The following is a 17,858-nucleotide window of genomic DNA, read 5'->3' as shown; positions in this document are numbered from 1 at the left end:
TATATTTAAAATTATTTCTAAGGATCTGTCAGCCCTATCAGCCATGACTCGACTTTGTTGAAAGCAGAGAATTGGAAACCTGATTTGTGAAAGTATTTGTTATTCAGTGTAACTGTTTCCTAGGGCTGCTGTAACAGTCCCACAGACTGGCAGTCTGCAATGACAGATACTGTCTCTCTGCAGTTATGATGTAAGCTAGAAGTCTGATACTGGGGTCAGCAGAGTTAGGTCACTTTGATAGGCTCTGATGGATAATCTATTCCACGCTTTCTTACAGCTTCTCATAGTTGTTAGAGATCCTTGATGTGTGTTTGTCTTCATATTGCATCCTCCCTTCTGTGTCTGTGTCCAAATTTCCCTCTGTTTATAAGGTTAGCAGTCATTAGATTGGGGGCAGCCAAATCCAATATGACCTCGTAATTACATCTGCAAAGACTCTGTTTCCAAGATAAAGTTACATTCACGGGTATGGAGGGTTAGGACTTGAACATCATTTTTGTGAGGGAGATACAATTCAATCCAGTACATTAAGGAATTAAAATCTAGTTTTCCCAGTTTACATGGAAGAACACCAGAAGTCTTACCGAGACTTGTTACTGTTTCTGATTCTTTTAGCTGCATCTTATTTAACTTAATGTGCTCAGAAAGGATTAATTTTAATAGATCTTTGCAAAAAATCCATAAAAAATAAAACATCTTTATGTGTGTTAAATATTTATTTTCATGAGTTGTCTTTTTTCCCCATTCCATTTATGGAAAATAGCTACCATATAACATAGTTGGTAAAAGACAGCTGTTGTCAAGCCTGACAACCACATCACACTCTGTTTTTATCAGGGAGGTCTGATTTCATTTTTCTCTTCACTTAATATAAGGTGCTGTCCCTCAGCACTTTGATTTGTTTCCCTTCAAAGGGACTTGTGTGGGGTTTTTTGTTTTTGTTTGTTTGTTTGAACTAGGTCAAGGAAAATTGTTAGGACTTCTACTACACTGACAATGTACCTGAAGTTAGAACATCAGGACACATCCCATTTCTTAACTCCATAGTTTATCTTTGACAGAAAAATGTATAATACAGGAAGACTTAGAGCCTTATATAAGGTTTTTTGTTTCTTAAATAGATCTGACATTAATATTTTAAATTAGATATTTTTAAAGCCCTGATGGTTTACATACCCTGAGTCGATGTATCATAGTAAAATTGGTGAAAGGAATGCCTTTTGTAAAGGACTGGAAAGTTGATGATAAGAAAAGAGGTTGGCTGGAGAAGTGTCATGTTTTACCTGCTGGTATATCATTAAGCAGTTCAGATTTAAGAAAGATAAATAAGGAAGTTGTGAATCTGGAAGTTGGTTCCCTAAAACTTTTTGTGCCACTGAAAAAAATTTATATCCTGCTGTGGTGTACTGGCAAGTACTGCTGACCTCGAGAATAATTCAGTTTTTCTTATGGTCCACAACGTCCCCAGGTCACTACACTTTCTTTTTTTTTTTTAAGATTTATTTATTTTATTCTAGAGCCAAGAGAGTGTGCGTTGGGGGTGCTGAGGGGAGAGAGTCCCTAGGTGGATTCCATGCTGAGCCTACACCCTCCTCCACTTTAACCTCAGTTCTCCCTCAAGCCAGTATACACCCCCGTCTTAGCTATGCTGAGCAGGTTGCTTTTTTGAAAATTCCTTATTGTTTCATACTTCCTTGTTCATGTTATTCCTCTCCTCTCTGCCTCACTTGATTCTTCAGGGTCCAGCTCATGTCTGTCTTCTGTGAGCTCATCTGAATCCAAATGAAAGTTGAATTATTTCCTTCGCATGGTTCCTAAGTACTTAATGTATCTTCTTTAAAACCTGTGTTTCTTGGGGCAGCCCCCGTGGCACAGCGGTTTCGTGCCGCCTTCGGCCCAGGGCATAATCCTGGAGACCCGGGATCGAGTCCTACGTCGGGCTCCCTACGTCGGACTCCCTGCGTGGAGCCTGCTTCTTCCTCTGCCTGTGTCTTTGCCCCCCCCCCCTCTCGCTCTCGCTCTCCTCTCACTCTCTGTGTCTGTCATAAATAAATTAATTAATTAATTTTTAAAAAAACCAAACCTGTGTTTCTTAGCAAGCCTGTGTAAGGGCATTGACCACCATCTTCCATTCTGTATTCTCAGCACTTTGTACAATAATGCCTGGCAGGCAGTGAATAAAATGACTTATACATTGCAGAGGAGGAAGATGAATGTAGTAGAGAAGAAACAGTTTTGAAAGCTGTTGAGTAAAACTGTTAGCTAAGCAGATTTTGAAATTAATAGAAATCAACCTTTATGACCAAGAAAGCAATAATTTTGGCATCTCGTTAACATATCGGTCTCGATACCATCACAATATAGAATGAGACGAGTCACAGAACTTTTTTATACCACCTCTTTTAATAGATGAGATAAATAAATATAAGGTACATAGACAGTTTTCTAATTTTGCTAAATGAAATGAATAATGTATCAATTCAGGATGTGAGCGTATACTTGATTCAGGCAGCGTTTGTTGTATTAGATGTGATCATGTTCTTATAGAATTCTTAATCCAAAAAAGGTCCTTAGGTATTATCTAAATTTGGACAGTGGCAGATTAGGAAATGGACACAGAGAAATGAAGACCATGGTAGAGAGCCATTCTGTGTACTGAACCTGTGGTTGAGATTACTTAAAATCTTTTCTGGTCTTGGAATTAGGTAGTTTAAAAATCTGTTACTTTTCATTTTCTTTATTGTTCCCTATGTCCTTTCTTATGGGTGGGGGGAGACAGTTCATTTATTCACGTAACTGACATTTTCTGATCCCTGTTACGTACCAGGTACAGAGCTGTGTGCTGAGGATACAGAAATATTCATACAATAGTCTTACCGATTTAAGCACATAATATCATCAAGGTGACTAGGTCTGATTAGTAGTTTGAAATTTTACCAAAAAAAAATGTGGCATAAGAAACAATAGGATTTATTAATGTTTTTCCCTCCTATAGCTAATAATGACTTATACATTGTAGGCATCTGATAAAATTTTACTGACTATAAATAAGTATAAAGGTATGATACATAAGTGTGTATGTATGTGTATAGGTTTTGTATTTCTGTGGTACTATATGTGCTGTTAACTTTAGTCACATAGTGCATGATTCTTTTAAATTCAGGAGCATACTTTCAGAAAGTTGAATTGTTTTTAATGTAGTTCAAATGGATATTTTTGAGATAGCACTGCTATCTCTAGAATATACATGTTCACAACTTAAGATGCTGAATGTAAACTTGATAGGAAAGAAGACTAAAATGAATTGCTTGGCTAGACTTCATAAATTTTATTTGCATAGATATTTATAGAATATTTGAGGCTAAATTCAGATTCTTCAGTGTCACACACACAAATGCTACTCAATTTTTATGGAAACTAAAAGTGTTAATGGTTAAACCATATTTGATTTTCAGAATGCTAAGCTGTAGGGCATTAGGAATCCATGTTTTCCTAAATCTGACTAAAAGTTCAAGCCAGAGGGGCATAAGGTAGAGGAATTTTGTGTTTTTCTGAATTATCCCAGGAATAGTGTTCTCTGGGAAATCCGAGGGAAGTATAAGTAAGGGCCATTTTTTCTAAAGACTGACATTTTGCAGTATGTCATATGTATGTGTTGTGTTACAAATTACATGGTCATTGTTTTGAAATTCATAGACCTGTTTCAACATCTGGTTTTTAGGCCACTTAAGTGTGGGCCAGCAAGAAGGTTAGTCATTGTAGGATGTTTGAAATGAGCTGTAATGATTTCCAGGCCCAGAGAAACCTCTGTGCTGCAGCTGTGTATCAGAGAAGGTGATGGAAGGATGCCTCTTCATATGATCTGTGTATAAGGCTGAATCTTATATCATTTCTCTAGTATGGTTATCATCATATGGCCGTCTTCAGAATCTTAAAGGCATCACAGCTAACAAGAATTGGTATTAGGATGAGAGGGGAAAGAGGGTTATAAATGACAGATTGAGATAATTGACCTTAGTTATTTTTATGTAAACCCAATTTGTAAATCCGTTACAAAGAGGCCTCTTTCTTTTTTTAATAAGGGTACTATTCATGATAATATTCATTTGTCATAGTAATTATTTTTGAAAATGATACTGGAGAGTCAGTCACCTTTACAGAAAGGGTCTGCTTCTAAAAAATCTAGCATTCAGTTGACTGAACCTGGGGAGCCTGCTTGCTAGTTGCCACTTATTGAGGGCCTACTACTGTGCCAGGCACTTTGTAACTGTTATGCCACTTCACCAACAACCTTGAAAATGATTGTTGCCAGTTTTACAGATGAGAAAGCCAAGGTTCAGAGAGGTTAAGTAATTTACCCAGGTCACACATAGAGTCACTAGTAGAATCAGGTTGTGATCCTTGGTCTACTCTGTACTGCTTGTCCTATCACATTGTATTTCAGGTGACATGCTTCCAATGTCCAAATGCAAAAGTACATATTTATGGTTAGAAAAATGTGTATATTCACAGATACACATACAGGCATATGTGTATATATAAATAGGTATACTTTAAGTAAAATTTGTAAATGTGTAATGTATTTCAGGCAGTGAAAACTTGGTCAGCAGTAGGCATTGTTAGGTATAGCACTACTGAATCACTGCTTTTGGTAGGAGATGATAATTAAGCTTTCTCTTTTATATGGCTTCATCTGATATTGTGTCCTGTCTTACTCAAATGCCTTAACATCTTGATGCGTCATGCAGATTACTGACTTACATTAGATCTTTCTAGAAACCAAAGCTGTTTATTTAGTGCTCTAAAAGATACTTTTATTTCCAAGGGAGTTTCTGATAGGTTATGGAAATTGTTGACTTCTGTGCTGAAACACCCCCCCTCCCCCCAAAAAAAGGCTTGAAGGATTAAGAGAAAGATGGAGAGAAGAATATAAGTGAAGAGACATGAAAAGAGGACAGATCTAGGGAGGTTAAAAGAAAAAAAAAAAAAGACTACCGTCTAATTCTAGCCATCAGTCCCTGTTTCGGCAGTTCATTCTATCCAAAATCAGGAAATGGAAGTGCGCCTAGGTATATGCACTTGTTGCTGTCAGCCATGTGAATCCCCCCATCCCTAGCCACACACACATTCCCCTATAGTATGTCAGACTATAAGTTTGTCCACGGGTAGTGTTTTGCCTGCATTTTGTGTGGATATTGTAGAAGTTGCTCTGCTGTCCCTTTCTTTATGTCTGTACCTCTTCCTTGGAAGCATGCACTCTTCATGTGATTGAAAAACTTAAGCACCTTCATCTACTTTCCACTCTCTAGCCATTGTGAATTGAATATTTTTATTATTTGTAAAATCTTAAGCACACAAAGATTCTAAAAGAATTTTGGTTAGAAATCAAAGATATACAAACATGCTTTTAATTTTAAAAGGAATAAAAGAAGATGAGGCTGATTAAAATTTAAATCTGTTATAGCTCCTAGTTCTTGGAAGGAAAAAAAAAAACTAGTATATACAATTTCTACTCTGTAACAACTGTGAAAGCACAAAACAAAATTGGACTTTTAACGTGTAATTATTACATGTTTTATATTAGATGTAGTGCTAGTTGGGAATGGCATTGTTTTCTTCTCAATTCAATAAATATTTTGCACCTATTCTGTGTAAGATGCTAATAACAGTGTGAGGTCCTCTGGTTTGGTCTCAGATCACATCCCTTGTAGTCTGAAGTTATTCAGAATTAAACAGTCCAGTTGTCATGAAAAGTTTTTATTCCAATTTCAGTGATGAAGAGCGATACAGATACAGGGAGTATGCAGAAAGAGGCTATGAGCGCCACAGAGCAAGTCGAGAGAAAGAAGAACGACACAGAGAAAGACGACACAGAGAGAAGGAGGAAACCAGACACAAGTCCTCTCGAAGGTTTGCTCCTTTATAGTGAATCACTTTGAAGCTCAGAGAAATTGATTTGACTGCAAAAAGTTAAAAACCTCTCCAAATAACTAGTAGAGCATATGTGTTCCTAATTGGAAGATTAAGAGTAATGTGTTGAAATAGTTGGTTCCTTAGAGGCTCATCAAAATTTTTAAATCTAAAAAGACCTCATTTAGTACTCATGGACTTATTACTATCTTGTTGGGAGAGGGGAGGGGTTTATTTAGCCTATGAACCAGTAATACTAATATTTAAAGAAAATTCAGGGCCTCATAGTCTAAAATTGTATGCCTGTTGTTTGTTGGTTTAGGATCAACCCTAGACAGTGTTTCCTGTTCCGATTTAGTGCTTCAGTTTCTAATTTGTAATAGTTTTTCAGGATAAAGTATATGGGGTCTGAGAATCTAGGATAATAACAGGTGCAGGTGAACCTATACTGTACATACAATCTCCATATAAAAGTCACATACCTGGTTACTCCTCAAAGTGTGTTTGAGAAAAAGAATTTATTTAAAACCCAGTGTTATATTGGGAATTCACCTTAGACATAGTAGGTTGATATTTCTTATCTCGTGCGTACTTAAGAACACAACTTTTTTTCCTTTTCAGTAACAGTAGACGTCGCCATGAAAGTGAAGAAGGAGACAGTCACAGGAGACACAAGCACAAAAAATCTAAGAGAAGCAAAGAAGGAAAAGAAGCAGGCAGTGAGCCTGCCCCTGAACAGGAGAGCACCGAAGCTGCACCTGCTGAGTAGGCATGGCTATGGCCTGTTGTGTATATTAGGGCCAGAAATGTACCATAAATCTTGTTATTTTTCTGGATAATGTTTAAGAAATTTACTTTTAATCTTGTTCTGTTAGTATGAAAAGTTAACTTTTTTCTCAAAATAAAAGAGTAAATTTTTCATGTTAAGTTAAAAATCTTTGTCTTGTAATATTTAAAAAAAATAAAGACAGCAATGACTTTATATCCAAGAAAGTAATGTGAATGAGTCACTCAGCAGGGAATTTTAAAGAGCTATGTACACACACAGTATCTGATAAAGGTTAAGGTTTCACCTTGGCCATAGTTTTCTTGAGTTAATCAAATACCAGTCTCAAGAGGTTGCACTGCAAAAGGGCACCTCTGGGTCTTGAGATTAAAAGTAGTCTTTATCAATACTGCTGTGGCACTCTTGCTTATTGTATTAAAGTACCCGTATACAGTTTTGATATCACAACTTTTTGATAGGTTTTCAGTGTTCTTAATTTGGGTTCATGGTATAACTAAAGAGGGAACTTTTATATCCAAATTAGTAAAATCTAAAGGCATTTGGCTGGTGTCTGCAAAATAACTTGCCCTAAGGGTAGTTTTTATAGCAGGCACGTGGACAAACACGCGTCACTGTGACACAAACTTGAATTGTCTCATGGCTGTTTATGAGCTGGGGTCAAGCTGGTTTGGCCTTTCTTGATGCTTTTTCCAAAGCTCATTGGATGAGCAGTATGTGGAGGTTTTATACAGTTACTAGCTAATTGTGAAGGAAAAGGACAAGAGCTTTAGATTAGTCCTCTCCTATTAAATCTAAGAAGACAAGTTTATAATTCTGTGAGCGTTTTTAGGGATAAGCCTTAGGATGTATTTGTGAGCGGTGGTAACAACATGGTTTTGAAAGAATGAATTACTAGGATCCTTTAAATAGCGATAATTGAAATGAATTTAATGTCGTATACTAAAAGACAACCATAATTTGAAAAATATTTATTTCTCATTTGATGAACATTTTCAACAGTGCACTTTTAAAATCCTCTGGCTGTAAATTGTTTTTCTAAATGCCCATAATATACCCTTTACAGACCTCAGCATATACCAAATTTTTAATTGTAGGATTTGAATCCAGTGGGGGGATACAAATGATCTCAGCCTTTTAAGATCTTTTTAATGAATAGAAAAATATAAACTTAAAGTTGTGGAGTAATGAGAAATCTTCCACACTGAATAAAAGCTATTCAGATTTATGTTTTGAGTATTACATTTTCTGAGGTGTAATTGGCTTTCATTGGATCATACTTTTCCTGACAAGAGTTTACATTTTTACAGTGTACCCTTTAAATATAAAAATTGACAAGATAAATACATTGTTTCAACTTAGCTTATCTGTAGTTTTCTGTTTTCCTATGACCCATCACTGATTCTATAAAAAAGTGCCAGGCCAAGAAACAATAGTAAGAGTAATCTTTCCTTTAAGTTCTTTCAGCATCCTTGCCAAGCAAGCATGTATCATTCCTGATGTACTTCTACCATTGACAGCCAGAAGAATATCTCCGCATCTAAACAACATAAAACACCACATGATTAACATTTTGATCCATAGCTGAAGTCAATGCAAGTGTATTTGGTGGTCTCAGTTTTTGCTCCATCTGTCAATTTTAATTACATAAATTTCTAATTAAATTCTGCAAACTATTTGGCTTCTGTTAGAAGTTAGAAAGGACACTAAAAGCCTAGGAAGTTGCTGTATGGGACCAAAGAATTCTTAGAAATTGAATGCTATGTAAATGTTTTTCTTACCGATAAAACACAGTATATAATACATGTGTTACTTCTAATGGGGCCAAACTTTTGCATATATAAAACAAAATATTGGTAATAAGTCGTCATTATTACCTAATTCTTCCATCATTGTATGCTGGTGTTCCTTCGACAATGGATTTAATAAAAAAAGGTTTATTCCCATTATATTCTTCATAACCTCCTACAATGCAGAAGCCCAGACTTCCAGCTGTGTTTCTTCGTAATATAACATCTTTACAGTTATACAGGTACCTGAAATAGAATGTGTAAGCAGTATATCTGCAGTTAGGTTGAACTCTAAATAATTATTCTGATTCATCTCCCATTCCCTTTATTGACATTTTTTCAGGCTAAATAGTGGAGGGGTTCTTAACTCAAAACTGTCATAGCCAAGTGACCTTTGTGCTACGAGCGGGCTTTTTCTAGTTGAACTATTTTCCATTGCCAAACACCCTTTAAAAAATATTATATTCTGCTTACATGTTTACTGGGAAAGATAATCATATTTTTGGCTTAAAGATTTAATGCTTCAATTTATATTAAACAAGTTGGATAGGCCTAAATCCTTATTGATGAACCAAATTCAAACATACTTAGCAATATCATATCTTTATTTACTTGTGAATATAATGAAAGCAAAAATCCTTTAAATGATTAATCTCAGTGGCAAAAAAAATTAATGCATTTGCCAGAGTTTTGACTTTCGAAAAACACCAGTTTAAATGTAGTTTCACGTGTTTGATAGGTTATAGAGAAGCATGCAGGCATAAGGTGAATGGAAATTGAGGTACATTTAAAGATAAGAATTATTCATAATGGAAAAAAAAATAGTAAACTGAATAGGAAGTTACAGAAGGAATGGGAGAAGGAGAGGCCACAGGTCTTCTGTAAGTGAATAGAATCTTCACCTAAGGTAGAAGACGGAAACACTCAATATAATTCAGTGGCAGCTGGATCAGTGTTCATCTATGTACAAGCCAAGTGTAAACTGTTACAGTTGTGACAAGTGGTGGTGGTGTCAGGAACTGGATTTAACTAAAATCCCCCAGTTCAGGAACTGGTTTTGGAAGAAAAATCGGCATTTTCATACTGGTAAAACTCAAGATATTGTTTTGTTTATAAGCTGTACCTTAAAATAGTAACTGCTTTTTGAAAAACCAATAAAACGTCTCATGAAAGGTTTTGTTAAGTGATGTAGTTGGTCTTTACATTTGTTCCTTGATAATCCATGTAACATGATTTTTCATGGTGTTGCTGATTGCAACTTGAAATAAGCTTTGGTTTTGGGGGATAACTTTAAAAAGTAGTCGTGAAGTTCAACTCGATTTTGTTTTGTATCTCTTGTCACAAATAATTTATAATCAGTCTCACTGATAGCTGAAAAATGATTTTCATTAAATAAAGCAACTATTTTGATTGTAAATTATTCATCAGCTATATTTCACCGATTTGATGTAAGTAATAAATTCATCCGGTAGGAGATACCATATTTTACATAATGGTTCACTGCTCATACACAAAGCAGGTAATTGGCAGTTCTCCAAACACCAGAGCATTACATTCCTATACTCAATATTTAAAGGAAAGCACATGAATTGGTTGATTCTTACCCAAGGTCATGAGCAAATATCTATCTTAATACTTCCCAGCCATGATTCCTTAAAACAGAAATGGGTACATAGAACAATACTTTGAAACAAGTATTTACCCTTCCATTGTCCATTGAGTTTTTACATTGAGTATCACCTTGGACTTTACATTGGTCCTTACTGGGTATTTTAATTCATGTGGATAAGCTGTAAACCTCAGCATCTAAAATTTATTATGTTCTAGTATAAAATTTTTAATATTGAGTCACAAATTGTGTCTATTTTCCTAGACTCTTGATATTGGGGATGTTTACTGAGTGTACCACACTCTAGGCACTTGGTAGATCGGTGAACAGAACAGGTAAAAACCCTGCCCTCTGGCTGTGCATTCAAGTGGCTAGCAGTGTTACTAGTATTTTTTGCACTAGGTGCTTTCCTTCCTTTGGAGTATTTCAACTTCATTGTAGCAGCAAGAACTCAGTAAGTTAAACCCTTTCAAAGTCAGACCTTGGTTAGTTGGAACCAATGTGTACTCGGGCATTGGTTTTTTTCAAGCTGAATTACTTCACTCCCCATTGGGAAATGTGGAAGCTGTCTTTGGTTGACAATGTTGAGGATTTACCTTTGAAATATTAAGTGACTTTAAATTCTAAATGTGAGCTTTTTTTCCTATTCTGAACTCATTCTCTAAATTTAGGCCTCATTGAAGGAGAGTTGGCATAGTTTAAAGAATAGCAAGGAGTTTAGTAATTTTCCTCCAATAAGAAAGTTATGGTTACTTCAAAGATCAACTCCATGTTAAGGACTATGGTGAAGTCTTAGGTTGCTCAAGAAGCTGTATATTTTTCTGTTTCAACTGGCTGTTCCTTCTCCATCTCCTTCAAAGATTCCCCTTTTCTCAAAGGACCTCAGAATTTCACTGAGCCCCTACACTAACAAAGTGGGGTTCTCAAAAATACCTTTCAGGGAGTGTAGAGGTGAAAAAATGCTTTTATCTAAGAATGAGACATGATCTGCCTTTTAAAAAAATTCCCATTTTCTAATAAGCATTTAAACTCAGACAACACACAATAGGTGACCTGGCAACAGACTGAATGCAGAAGTAGATGGAAGAGTCCAGTTATCTTTTGTTCAAGCCATACGTTAAAGAGGTTGGTAAAAAAAAAAAAATGTTGCCACTTTTCTCACTAATTCACTCTAAAGTCGTTCCCAAAGCACCCTCTGCCTGCATAACAGTAATACATATTAACTCATCTCTCCTCTAGTCATACTAGTCCAGATGACAGCATGTTTTGAAAGACTTCCAGATGTGGAGTTTGGGCCTGCAAGCCAGCAGAAAACAAAGCAGAAGGTCTTCAGTGATTTCTGCATCCCCCCCACCCCCTTCAATTGAATGGCACCTGATAATCTGTATAGCTTTGAGACAGTATCTGGAGCTCCTGCCCAGGGGTCACTCCCGGCACAGAAGGCACCGCTAATAAGGGTGAGATATATTTGCAATGTCCTTTATCACCCACTTTTACTCTCTCTGCTACTGCTTATATCTGACACCCACTGGTTGAAGACAGGCAGCCACTGGTTCAGGGTATGAACACTATCTTCTTCATGTATATTCTTTTCTGTGTGTTGGACTGTACCCGAGGGCATGATTACAATGTCCTAGAAATGGATTTCCTGTTTCTAGACCTGCTGATACCATGTTTCTTCATTGGTAGAGAATCTTAGGTAACTGACTGGATCCTACTTTAGGGCAAATAGGTTTCCTCAAAATCTGTTCGTTGAAAGGGGAAAATGTTTTTGAGTAAATGTATAACTGGGAGGGAAATGCTCTGGTGAATTTTTTTCAAAAATATCTATTTTCAGGCTCAGTCTATAGCAGTTCAGACAAGTAACTTTTGCCGAGGTATGATAAATGGCTGAAATTCTTAGGACATCAGTCATGCCAAATGTATTGAGACCTTTAGGCCAATGGTATTGCATCAATTGAGGAGAAACTGGGGTCTTTGAACCTCTCTGCCGTCAAGTTTAGAGATGTGAGTGCATATTACCATCCATAAAAATTGTAGCAGTGTTATGACTGAGTGCTCGCATCCTGATACCAGCTGAGGGCCTGATCCAGGGACATAATGGAGTATTAAGGATGTCTGAAAAATGCCAGGATGGACATACTTGTAGTTTCAAAATGTCAGAGTAAACATTATGTTTCCCCTTCTGCTTTTAAAAATCACTGTAAAGGCACCTAGGAGACTTGGAAACAGAAATGCAAACTCCATCTGAAAACAAAACTGGGTCATGGCATTTGAGGGAGAACCAACTGCCAGAGGCAGTGGAAGAGAAGGTGTCCGCAGCTGGAGCCCTGGGGCCTGCAGGGAGCGGCCCACTCAGGCAGGACACCCACTCCCACAGGGCAGGCAGGCTGGTGTTTGCAAAGGAGGACACAAGTGAGACAACGAAAACCCCAACAAGATAACCCGTTACATCCAGGGAGTATCCTGGCTGGAGGAAGGGATGCACCTGGACTGCTGATCTTGGTCTGAGAGAAGTAAAGCAACACAACCCTGTGTCATAAAGAGAAGCTTCTGCCACTTGGAAGATGGCCCTGGTTCCTTCCTCCTTGTGAACCTCCAGCCAATAGCTGCTCCAGGAAAAACTGACCTAACTCAGAGATTTAAAAAGAACTAGCAAACAGACACTCAGGACAACAGAAAAACGGAAAGGAACAGTGAAAACAGCAACACAGAAACCACTTGCCAGAAAAATGCTGCCACAGGAGTGAAATGCTTCTAGAGAAAATGAAATTTATAACCCAACCACCTTACCGTGAATTTAAAATAGTCCTGAAACAATTCCTCTATAAACCAGAGATCCCCGCAGAGATGTAAGATTTCCAGGAAGATAGGAGACAAGAGAAGAAACGAACTGACAGTAGAAAGACAAAGAAGGGAAGAATAAAAGCCACCACCAAAATGAAAGTAGAAGCTGGAAAGGACAAGCCATAGTAATGAACATGGAGGGCAGACCAGAGTAAGCAGAGGAAACAAAGGGAAATAAACAGTTGAGAGGAGTCAAGAGAATGCAAGATGTGAAAACAAAAGGTAAAGACATGTTTGGAAGAACCCAAATAATCAGTTATTTTGAAAATCAGGTGAAGGGATGCCTGGGGGGGCTCAGTGGTTGAGCATCTGCCTTCAGCTCAGGGCGTGATCCCAGGGTCCTGGAATTGAGTCCCACATCAGGCTCCCTGCTTCTCCCTCTGCCTGTGCGCCTTTCTCTGTGTCCTAAATAAATGAATAAAATCTTAAAAAAAAAAAAAAAAAAACCTGAAAGGAAAATCAGGTGAAAAAGGACAAGCCATGTATACAGAGGAAAAGATGAGATGGGCCTTGCACTTGACCACACCACCTCTCGATGCTCACCAACATGATGTGAAGCCTACTCAGTCCAAAAGAGGGTGACCCAGTAATCTTATAGCCTGCCACACGGCTGTGCAGATGCTCTGTAATTTCTGTAACGAGCTCGACGGCTAGTGGAGCTACCCCTGTATGACCCTTATGAGGTCTTATGACAGCATCGTTTGTGAAAGCAGAGATGGAAAACAACTGAGGGTTCACTACTCATAGGAACTGTTTCAATGACTATGGTACATCTGGATAACAGAACACTACTCAGCCATAGAGAAGAGACACAGCTTGATATATGCCCATGTGAAATAACACCCAAAGTGTATTCTTACGAATAAAAAAAAAATCATGGTACACAGTAGTGTGTATGCTATGTGTGTGTGTGTACATATAGACCTGGACCGGGGGCCAGCAAACCGCAGCCCAGTCCACCGCCTGTCTTTGTGAACGAACAGCCACGCCTCTCCATTGGCATATTGCCCATGGCTACTTTCACACGACCACGACAGAACCGAATCCTTGCAACTCAGAATGTGACTCTTGAAGCCTAAACTCCATCCCTTTACAGAAAAAGTTTGCCAACCCCTGATGTAGACTTTCCCTGGAAAAACACACAAGGGATTGCTCTCAGTGATTACCTCTGTTGAGCGGACCTGGGAGGACAGATCTGAGGGCACCCTTCTCCCCCCTTTGGTGCCTTGGGATTCCCCCACGAATATATATTACTGCGAGGAGACGAGGGGCTGAGGGAAACGAAGAGCCGCCAGGGTGACTGAGGACCAGTGTTGTCTGTGCTGGCATCATTTCACACTTCCTGTCTACTTCTTTCAAAGGAAATGAACCAAATCCAGACTATACTTCTGGCAGGAGCAGAGAATTGCTGCCTAAGGCCAAGTGACAAAAAGTAGAGGGAGAGAAAGCCATTCACATGGTTGTATTTGGAGTGAAAAGCATCTCACATTTGTCCTGTCTTACACGAATGAACAGTGAGGAACTCTGAATATATGACAAATAGCTTTCAAGCACAAAAGGTAAAAGGTAAATATATATATATATATATTCTTCCACTTCTCTCTTCCACTCAGACTCTGTCCTAAAATGCTTGGAGGTTTTCAAACAGCCTCAGTGCTCAATGTTCAGCTGTTTAAAAATACACTTATCTTAAAAATAATTTATCAACTAGGAAAGGCTCAAAAAGGAATCTAGGTCAGTGTATTTGAGACAGGGATGTTTTTTAAAACCTCATTTAAAATTAAAAAAAAAAAAAGACAGAGAGAGAGAGAGTCATATCTCCACCCTCAAGAAAAATGTACTAAAACCAAACATCCTACATTTATTCATTTAATCCTATGGCACTTCATCTTCAGTGACTCTAATATCTAACATTTAAATCATGTGTTTGGAATTTGTGAGGCAACTGTTTGAAGGCCAAGAATTTGTGCTCTGATGCAGGTGTGCAAACCCCAATTTATCTGTCCCTTGAATATTTAATTTCTGCATGTAGCTATTTAGTAAGTCTGTCCTTAAAACTTTTCCTGAAGTGTCTGAGACATTTTAATGGCTTCACCATAAAGCTCTAGTTACCTCTCACTAAAATGACAACCCAGTTGCTTCCTAAAGATCTTCATAAGAGTAGGAACTAGGTAGAGAGTCTGAAACATACCCTCAATCCACACATGCTCAAACATCAAGGGACAGGCAAAAAGTTCTTCTGCATTGTTTTATGTTTAGCCAGGGCCACACAAAAGCTAAAGAGGTAAAACTTCCATACACGTTCTGAGGATTGCCACTAGCAAATTTGGGAAAGAATCCTTCCCCTGGCTCCATAGTGGGTTCCAGGAGACTGGATTTTAGCCTTCTCTCCCTGTCAGCAGAGCTCTTTTGCTGCATGAACAACTGATATAACCATACAGGGCAGCTCCAAGCTCCTCAACATGAGGGTATAACAGTACTTCCACGTCTAGGCTCTCACCCTGCCCTGGGCCTTCTGCATGCATTTTTAGTAACAAAAGGGAAGACAGGATCATGTCAAATAGTCTCACAATCAAACTGGGGGCTCATTCAGATGCTAGTGCCATGAATCAGCCCAAGAGAGTAAAAGAGTGCCCTAAGAAATATAGTGGTTCCCTCCCATGCCTCCCCAAGGATGTCACCTTGGGGCTCACCGTGGTAATTCCAGCCACATGATCCAGGAGGGGGACCAGTCTCTGGCTGGGGCCATGTTGTGGTTGGAGTCCAGGGCTGCTGGGCTGCTGCAGGCTTCCTGAGGCTCGTGTTCTTCGACTTCCAAAGCTTTCAGAACCACCAGGGAGGATGTGCTTTTCAATAATGCCACTGCCTCGCTCCGGTTGACCTCTGTTAGTTCAATCCCGTTCACATTTAACAAAATGTCACCTAATGGCCAGAGAAGCAGAAGCCATCTTTAGTGAGAGTGCAAAGGGGAAGTTCTGTAAAAGTGCCAAAGGGGCAGGGACTGAGTGGGATGCGGGGGAGCGAGCAAGCTGAAGGGGGCATGTCATTAGCCTCCTGCACTGACCTGAGGCTGAGTTCTCGAATAGCAAGTGGTTAGTGTGTGCACGTTTCAAGGCATTGGCAAATCATGCTTGCAGGTTTCTAAAGCATACCCATTAGTGTTTGGCTCTTGCTTAAAAAAAGGGGTGGGGGGAGAAGGAAGATAAACTAGCTTCGTTTACTATTTAGTCAAAGATCATCTACTTCTTTACTTCTTGTTTCTTGTTTTTACCACAAAGGGAGAGCATTTGGCAAAACTCTGAGTGCTTGCATGGAGCCTGGCATGTGGTAGGCACCCAATAAATAGGGATTACATGAGTGAATAAGAGACTACCCCTGAAAGGGCCTGGCAGAGGGGTCTATAGCAGTGAAGAAGAAGGAGCTGGAACTACGCCCTTGAACAGGGGAAAAAGGAGTTAACATTATTGTGATTTGCTGCAAAGGGGACACTCCTACCGTTGGGCAGGCACCTCATATGTGCAGGGCCACTTCCATCCACCATCCCGCACAAGCCTCTGCTCACATTCTCTCGCTAACAGGTCACTTCTTGGTGAACCTCATCATTCAACACCCAGGTGCTTGGGTGCAAAGGAAGAGCAAGAAAACTAAAGCACATTCCTCTCCTACCTCCGGTTTGTATTCTTTTATCTCTCTCCTGATCTTCTGCTTCCTTTGAATATCATCTTTTTCACACAGAATAACCACAGCAAGAGTAAAAAAGATAGGAAGAGACAGATGGCAAAGGCCTGGAGTCCTGCCCGACCTCAAAACATGCTCTGTTAGGTTGGCCGAAGAAATCCCTACCATGCCACCCACTGCCCTGTGGCTCCTCGGGCTGAGCGACGGTGCTTCAGAAACTTCGTGCATCTGAACCCTTACTTGACATAGTTGCTCAACCATCTGAGCTACCTCAATTGGCAATATTATTAAGGATACATATGTGACACCCCTTTCCTTCACTGAAAGTAGCCTAGGACACATAAGACTAAAAGACGGTGACATTTCCACCCGTGGAAAAGAACCTAGCATGATACTTTCACTTAATACTCGTTGACTCAAAACTCTATGAAAGTATTTCATCCACCCAACCCACAAAATGGAGCAATTCATGAATAGGCTCACCACACGATCAACCCAGCAAAGAATCACTTAGAACAAATGGAACCAAGTTACGCTATTTAGTTGAGCCACTCGCTCATAACTGTAGAAGCTCCCCATTACTTCCCGGCATACTTTGCAGGTACTTGCTTTCTTAGCAAGCCAAGCGGCCCACGTCAACCCACAAGAACTTCAAGGGGTGAAACACCCAATCCAGCAACTATACTTAAGCCGGTCACAGTCAGTGTGTGACAGAGGTCCTGGGCAGCTCAGCATCTCATGCTCTCATCAGTTCGGGAAGCAGTTACCCAACCCAGCAAGCTGCGAGTTCACGGTAACACTCCACTGGCCCAGTACCTTGTCTTTTTACCTGTTTTTATTCTTCCATCTCTGCTGATGACTCCCCCGGGCTCCACGCTGATGACGTAGATGGGCAAATCCCACTCCCGATGTGATGCTCCACCGGCAACGGTCATGCCGAGAGACTCGCTGGGGTCTTTTCGGACACTTACCACCTTCTCACGGCAAGTGGCCACAGGATGGAGGGGCTAAAGGCACAGACAGGAAAACAAGTGTGGCACACCTGTTCACAGGGGGGCTTGCATTTCCTCCGCATAAAAAACCCCTACCCAATTGGATAAATATATGACAGTCGTCCTTGGTCTCATAGAGAAAGACACGTGCAGAGGGAACCCTCGCTTTGCCTGTCACCCTCAGCAGAGCAGCGTTATCCCAAATCCCCTAGGCTGATTCAGAGAAAGTTTACATTTCAAATGGGAAT

General features: G+C 39.3%; 2 protein-coding genes across 23 annotated transcripts in view; one reads left to right on the top strand and one right to left on the bottom strand.

The window, feature by feature from the left end:
* FIP1L1 (factor interacting with PAPOLA and CPSF1) overlaps positions 1-6,837 on the top strand; it is a 72,363-nt gene extending 65,526 nt beyond the window's left edge. For all 17 annotated transcript variants that reach the window (XM_055341073.1, XM_055341058.1, XM_055341006.1 and 14 more), the window contains 2 exons: positions 5,773-5,910; positions 6,532-6,837. In XM_055341073.1, the coding sequence (XP_055197048.1) occupies positions 5,773-5,910; positions 6,532-6,679 (286 nt within the window). In that variant the 3' untranslated portion in view covers positions 6,680-6,837. The remainder of the gene's footprint in view (positions 1-5,772; positions 5,911-6,531) is intronic.
* Positions 6,838-7,603: 766 nt separating this feature from the next.
* Positions 7,604-17,858, bottom strand: part of LNX1 (ligand of numb-protein X 1) — a 128,077-nt gene continuing 117,822 nt past the window's right edge. For all 6 annotated transcript variants that reach the window (XM_055340958.1, XM_055340967.1, XM_055340949.1 and 3 more), the window contains 4 exons: positions 17,448-17,625; positions 15,634-15,862; positions 8,572-8,730; positions 7,604-8,234 (listed from right to left, as the gene is read on the bottom strand). In XM_055340958.1, coding sequence (XP_055196933.1) covers positions 8,099-8,234; positions 8,572-8,730; positions 15,634-15,862; positions 17,448-17,625 — 702 coding nt within the window. In that variant the 3' untranslated portion in view covers positions 7,604-8,098. The remainder of the gene's footprint in view (positions 8,235-8,571; positions 8,731-15,633; positions 15,863-17,447; positions 17,626-17,858) is intronic.

The sequence above is a fragment of the Nyctereutes procyonoides genome, unplaced genomic scaffold (genome assembly GCF_905146905.1).
Source record: "Nyctereutes procyonoides isolate TBG_1078 unplaced genomic scaffold, NYPRO_anot_genome, whole genome shotgun sequence".
Classification (NCBI taxonomy): domain Eukaryota; kingdom Metazoa; phylum Chordata; class Mammalia; order Carnivora; family Canidae; genus Nyctereutes; species Nyctereutes procyonoides.
Note: the sequence above shows the minus strand (reverse complement) of the source record. Positions and strands in the feature narration are given on the sequence as shown.